Source organism: Lepeophtheirus salmonis, chromosome 6, assembly GCF_016086655.4.
Source record: "Lepeophtheirus salmonis chromosome 6, UVic_Lsal_1.4, whole genome shotgun sequence".
Taxonomy (NCBI): Eukaryota; Metazoa; Arthropoda; class Copepoda; order Siphonostomatoida; family Caligidae; genus Lepeophtheirus; species Lepeophtheirus salmonis.
Window position 1 is genome coordinate 43,354,555 of NC_052136.2, and position 6,368 is coordinate 43,360,922.

The 6,368-nt window shown below is 31.3% G+C and overlaps 1 protein-coding gene across 1 annotated transcript; it reads right to left on the bottom strand.

The window, feature by feature from the left end:
• Positions 1–4,664: 4,664 nt before the first annotated feature.
• Positions 4,665–5,885, bottom strand: LOC121120238 (uncharacterized). Its single transcript, XM_040715086.2, has 3 exons — positions 5,581–5,885; positions 5,297–5,529; positions 4,665–5,241 (listed from the first exon to the last, which is right to left on the bottom strand). The coding sequence occupies exons 1-3, from the start codon at positions 5,761–5,763 to the stop codon at positions 4,938–4,940; spliced, it is 720 nt and encodes a 239-aa protein (XP_040571020.1). The 5' UTR covers positions 5,764–5,885; the 3' UTR covers positions 4,665–4,937.
• Positions 5,886–6,368: the final 483 nt, after the last annotated feature.

The following is a 6,368-nucleotide window of genomic DNA, read 5'->3' on the forward strand; positions in this document are numbered from 1 at the left end:
AGTTGCGTTTGATTACATACAATTTCACTCAGCAAACACAGCAATGACAAAGCTGGGAATGCCAGAAAGTATCAAATCTTGATATAGGTACCTACTCAACAAACAAACAGTCACGGCGCAATTAAAAGGTGAGAAAATCAACGTCAATCCAGGGCGTGATAGTCCTCAAGAGCGAACTTTATTTCCAATGGTGTGGAATATAATTATAGATACCCTCTTGACCGAGTTTAAAGAGGGTGCAGTCCAAGATGTAGGTTATGTAGATAATATCCTTCTATTAATAAGTGTTACACATCCTAGTACCCAAAAGAACACAAATAATCACGTTTTTTCAGCATTTTTTAGAGCCACCAACAATAAATTTTCAAGGCCTACGCAACAGACATAGCCGCGGTCCAAAATCCATATGATTGGTATATTTGAGAATGGGAAAAGTTAAATATTAAAAAGTTTGAAAAAAAGAGTTAAAATTTGGGCAGGTCTAATATGCATTCATATTAATACGCATCAGTGCCACTAAAAACATATTTGGTAAAAGTTATAGTAAAATATAGATTTATGGACTCCATCAACTGTTGAATTATGTTTATGATCACGAATCAAATAAGTAAAACTAATTTTTAGATTAATCAGTAGAACATAAATTTCAAAAGCAATTTTGTGCGGTGATCAGTTAATGTATTATAGTCCTTTTGGTATAATAGTGTCATTGTTATTATAAGGTCCTTTTATATGTACATATACATAATAATATACTAGCTAAGGATTACCCGGCATTGCTCGGGCTAAGGGGAGAGGGAAATCTCATTGAAAATGGTCAAATTAATTGAGAAAATATTAATAAAATACTTCTATATACTAATAAATATAAAATGAATGTTTCTTTGTTGTTGAAAAAGATCCTGATAATTCTAATTCTCTTGCATTCTTCAAACTATATCAATCATATTAAGTAAGGTAATTCACAAAGTCTCATCATCGCAACTATCCCCCAAAAAAAAAAAAAAAAAATACTATTGCTTATAACCTTAGTAGTATTATTATAAATATAAGAACATTCTGTGTTATAAACTTCAAATAACATACGAACTTAATATAAAACTAAAAAATTATCTAGATGAGGAGTTCATTTTTTATTTACTTCAAACAATTTCCAAATCAAAATTCGCGAAGAAAATTGTAAAAAACTTTTTTTTGCACTAATTTTGCAAAAAATAATTAATAGCATTTATTGGAAAAGTGAAAAAAATACAAATCTACCAATATTTTTTGTACTTGAAAAAAACCAAAAAGTTATGAAAAATAATGTTGTCGAAAAAATAAATCTCGATAACTGGTTCATTTCTGCAAATATTGCAAAAGTTATGTAATTAAATGTTCAAGAAATTGAAAATACTCCTTAGATAAGGACAGATATTTCAGTTAAACATAAATGTTTATTTCTCAAATTTATATGCAAACGAATCTCCAGACAAATTTCTACAAACTTACTATGTTTATTCCATTTACTAATCATATTCCATTGGAAGTTCTTTTTTTTTTCACCTGAAATAAACGAAATTGCAATTTTACCGATTTCTTTTTTAACCCATAATTTTTTTGATTTTGAATAAATTTAGAAAACCTAGTAATTTGTATTGTTATTTTCAAAACGCCAATCACTTATGGATAAATAACTCAACCCCCTATCTAGTATCCTTAAGTAATATTAAAGTTAGAATATGGTTAAATAAAGGTTGGTAAGATCTTTACCAGAAACTATCGTTATATTTACGTTGACGTATGGTTATAAATATAACGAATAGGTTTATTATTTTTATAACCATGAGACAACTTAATAATAACTTAGACCGATCATACTTAATATGACATTGTTTCACGGTTATGAAAAAAAAACCCAGCTAAGTTATCATAACTTTTTATCATGATTATTAAAATACCGAACACAAAATCAATAACATGATATAATGAATGATTACGCAGCTTACTTATTTTTTTGTTCTAAGTCTAAATCTGTTATACTTTTTGTTGGACCGAATATATATAACATAATTTTATTCATGCGAGCAATCTCTGTTTAAACTTTGTATGACGCCATTGTACTTGATAATACATATGATGTCATGTTATAAATAATTTATCTGTAAAATCGGTCTAGACCAATTTTTCTGAGACCGAACTAGACTGAATGTTTCCTTTGGACCGATCTAAACCGAATTTTTCCTTTGTACAGATCTAGACCGAACTTTTCTATGAGACCAAAATTTTTGTTGGACCGAACTAATTTGGTCCAACAAAAAGTATAACAGTCTCAGACCGGTCTAGGATTTCCATACCGGCACCCAACATTAATAGCTACACATTAAAAAAATGAAGTTATGTTGTCGCACCCTATAGAAAGGAAATTGTTTGCCTTGACCTTGAAAACGAGATAGAAACATTGTAAAATTACAATCTTATAAATATCACCTGTAAAATCATTACATTTAACATTTGTATAGAGCCCGAATCACTGATGTGATATTGAATAATTAATTTATAATTTAAGACTTGGTATATTTCAAAGTTGTAAGACAATTTGGGATACGACATGGAATCCAATGACAAACACTCAGACATGGATATTGAGTGAAAAATGAGCACCATTCATACCTTCTGTATCTCTATGAGCGCTTAATGTTATGTATTCGTGACTCCTTTCCTACCTTTTCATCTGATTGTTCCTGTTATTATTAGTATTTAATCTATCCTTTGACACTGTGTACGTCTTATAGTACAAATACCCTGAGATTGTTGTATATATCTCAGAGTAGAAATCATTATGTATTAATAAGAATATATACGTGTTCCTATTAAATTACAACACTGCCTTATTCCTCCACGTCTCTGTATCTCCTCTATGTCAGTTTCAATCTTTGGAGTAGTGAATAAACAAAACTTTGAAAAGATGTCCACTTGGTCTATTGCATATTAGTTACAAATCAAAAACAAACCTGAGGTCTCTAGCTTACATACAAGTTGAGAAAATGACACTTGAACGTGATCGAGGAATTATCGTTTTCGCACACTCCAAATAGTTGGGCGGCTCCAAGACCACCTTCTACATAGTCAGCAAGCCCGAAACGTTGGAGATTAAGAAGGGCTCTGTCAAAAAGACCAAACTGGACTCAGAGGAGTTAAAGAAAACAGCCCAAGCTAATCCCCTCAAGTCCATGTGTGCCCAAGCAAGAGATCTTGTCTGTTATTTTGAACACTTTTTGGCACACTTTATTCCCCCTCCCCCCACCTACAGCCCTGATGCTAAACCCCTAAACTACAACTTTTAAGTGCATATTGAGGGTAAACCTTTACTGGCCGTCATCCAAACACCGAGACCTATAATGCCACTGTCAGCCAACTATGTGGCGCCATGACAGAGGACTATATCCGCCGCGGGCACCATAAACAATTTTTTGGAAAAAAAGTTTAGATATTAAATTTTTTTCCCAAATCTACAGATACTCATACAAAATTAAGTTTTTGGAAAAGAATTTCAAAAATCCATAACTAATCATAAAAAAATCAAAAATCCATAGCTGTTAAAAAGAAAATTGCGAATATTAACCTTATTGGATTTTTTTTTAAATCCCCCCCTGCAGACGCCCTTGTTGATATACCACCATGGAAGATCAACCCATACGATGAAATTGAAGACCCATATTTCATGTGACCACAAGAACTGATTGTAATACGCTTTAACATATAAACTTAAATAGTCTTTCTGAACGCTTCTTTCAAAAAGAAGTCTCTGTCGCTTATATTAATTAATGGATTATTGGAAGAAAGTTATTTATAGTTTTTCCATCTTCTTACTTCGTGGAAAGGGGCTTTAGCGTGGTTGCCAAACTTCTTGTAAATAAACAAAATGGGGTTAAATGATTGAACGTGAAGATTAGAGATTAAACTGGACTAATTTGAAGCCAAATGTTGACAAATTGTTATAAGAGGATCAAACTCACCCTTTCCATCAATGATTAAATTATTATTTTTATTGCTCAAAAATCCTAAGTCTAATTGTTATTTTCTTTTAATTTTATGTCGCTATTAATCTTCCTATTTATTGATTTGTTTCTTTCCAATGTTTATATTATTAACTTAGAATTTATGTTTTTTAATGAAATTTTTTCCCTATTCTTTTGTATTACAACTGTTTTAATGAAATGAAACCATATTAAAAATAGGATCACTAGCTTAGCTGTCTAAAACATTTAAAAATTATATCTTTAAGAAAATGTATTTGGGTGTGAACGGAGAACAAAAAATCGATATCTGGTCAATGAGACCAAAAAGTTTGGGAAGTTCTGATTTAAAGGATGTAAATGAGAGATGGGAGGGAATTATTTTATCGATATGTTCTTGATACAAGTAATATTGTGGAAATCTTAATGCTTGGGTTATAAGTCAAAAGCAGATCCCAACTTTTCACATTAATACAGGGTAAACTTCACAATTGAAAATCATTATTATTAATAAAAATAGTAGTAGACATTAATAAAGTCTTCAGTATCATGATTTTATCTTTCATTTTTGTTATTTGCAAAAAATAACAATGAGACTCACATATGATAATAATTGAGTTTCAATTAGTCGATAAATATATATATTGAATGGACATTTATCGTATAGAAAAAGTATAATTTTATTGAATAAAATATCAATGTACATTCTTAATGCATTAGTTAATTAATCATTACCGTTTTTTACACGAAATAAATTAGCGAATTAAAATTATTTATCAACCACAAAAAAAAAGTCGGAATAATTTTTTAAAATATAATCACAAAACCTATATTTTCTTAGTTAATATAATTAGTCTTTTTTGACTATTATGTGTTGGTAATCAATTATTATCAATTATCACGGATATTTGTGAGTGGTACATAGCCAAGGGTGTGTACCTACATTAACAAACAACATGGTTTTTTATATTTTTTAACATTGGAGCTTCCGTTATCCACAACGACACTTTCAGTATCATTAAATGCGTGCATGATGTTCTCTGTATTTAAGTTCTTAGAGTCGAATAAATAATCAAAAGCATGAGATCGTCTTGAATCAATAGAGGATGCAAAATAATCGTCGACAATCCCAGGTGAATTTTGAGACTCTATATTTTCTTTTAGTGCACTTGGTCGCTTTTGAAGGGGAGATACTTTGGCAACAGATTTCCAATAGGTTAGAGGCGAGCCTTGAGGTAGAGTTCTAAGATCAAAAACGAAGAAAAATGCAATGCAAATCAACAAAAACAACAACATACTTTAGAGGAATTTTTTGAGGCGGTAAAGTTGAGGAGAATTTAATAGGATTTCTTATTGATGGTTTATCATTGGCTCCAAAAATGACTTGATATGAGATTCCTTTTGAGTTATTGGAATCAACAGGGGCCTTTGATTTTGGTTTTATTGGTGGGATGGGATCCTTAAAGAGTTTCTTGTTCAAAACGGATTTTTTTTCCATAACCCTAGCAGGGTCCAGCTTTAGCTTCCCTGACTACTTGGGTATTATTGGATTATAAAAATCACTGTCCGTAAAAATACTAACCTCAACCAATTGACCAGCATCTGTGTTTTTAACCCTCGATAAAGAAATGTCAAAGGGCTCTCGAGATCGTTGTTTGACACAAACCTCTTCATGCTTAATAAGTCTTTCCCCCACTGTAAAAGGGCGGCTGCAAGTCTTACAAGGATTCGTTTCAAGAGCAACCTTATCATTCGAGGTTGTCATATTGACTGACTTTAGTATGACTAATGGTACTATTTGCAATGTTTATTACTTGTGCAGCCTTGGTTACCAACGATACGTCCTCATTTGAAAGGGGAAAGAAGGAAAGGAAAGAGTCAATGAATACATAGGAACTTGAGATATGTAAATGAGAGAGACAAAGATTATGAGTTCTTGGAATAAAGTATATAATATGTATGATTCAACTAAAATCGAAAATTAATAGAAATATGAAGTCCCAAAGAGTATGAAAGCGTTATTGGCACACAGTTAATGTTGGATCGGTTCTAGAGTTGATTTCCTAATCAGTCTGCATCCTCCTTAATTAAGTATTTTGTTATTGTTTTGTTATTACTTCAAGAAAATAAAAACTGTAGCTACTATATTCGTGTATTAATAAATATATAGAAAGAGTAGTTACTGGAGTGATAAATTATGTCCAGTGATTAGATGAATGTATCGAAGTCTTTCAATAATGGTCTGTTTTGATAGCTATAAAGCTTATCCTTCAAGGGAGCGGGTATTTCCATGTTTTAGAGGAGTTTCATTCTAACATTAACCAGGAAGTCCTTGAGGAGGTTGAATGGAGTTAAGGCAATCAAGTTGAA

Excerpts from the sequence above, each read along its gene's own strand:
- LOC121120238 (XM_040715086.2), bottom strand. The coding sequence starts at position 5,763 with ATGACAACCTCGAATGATAAGGTTGCTCTTGAAACGAATCCTTGTAAG. Across the intron at positions 5,530-5,580 it reads ATGCTGGTCAATTGGTTGAG|TCAGGGAAGCTAAAGCTGGA; the intron begins GTTAGTATTTTT and ends ATACCCAAGTAG. Across the intron at positions 5,242-5,296 it reads CCTCAAAAAATTCCTCTAAA|AACTCTACCTCAAGGCTCGC; the intron begins GTATGTTGTTGT and ends TTTTGATCTTAG.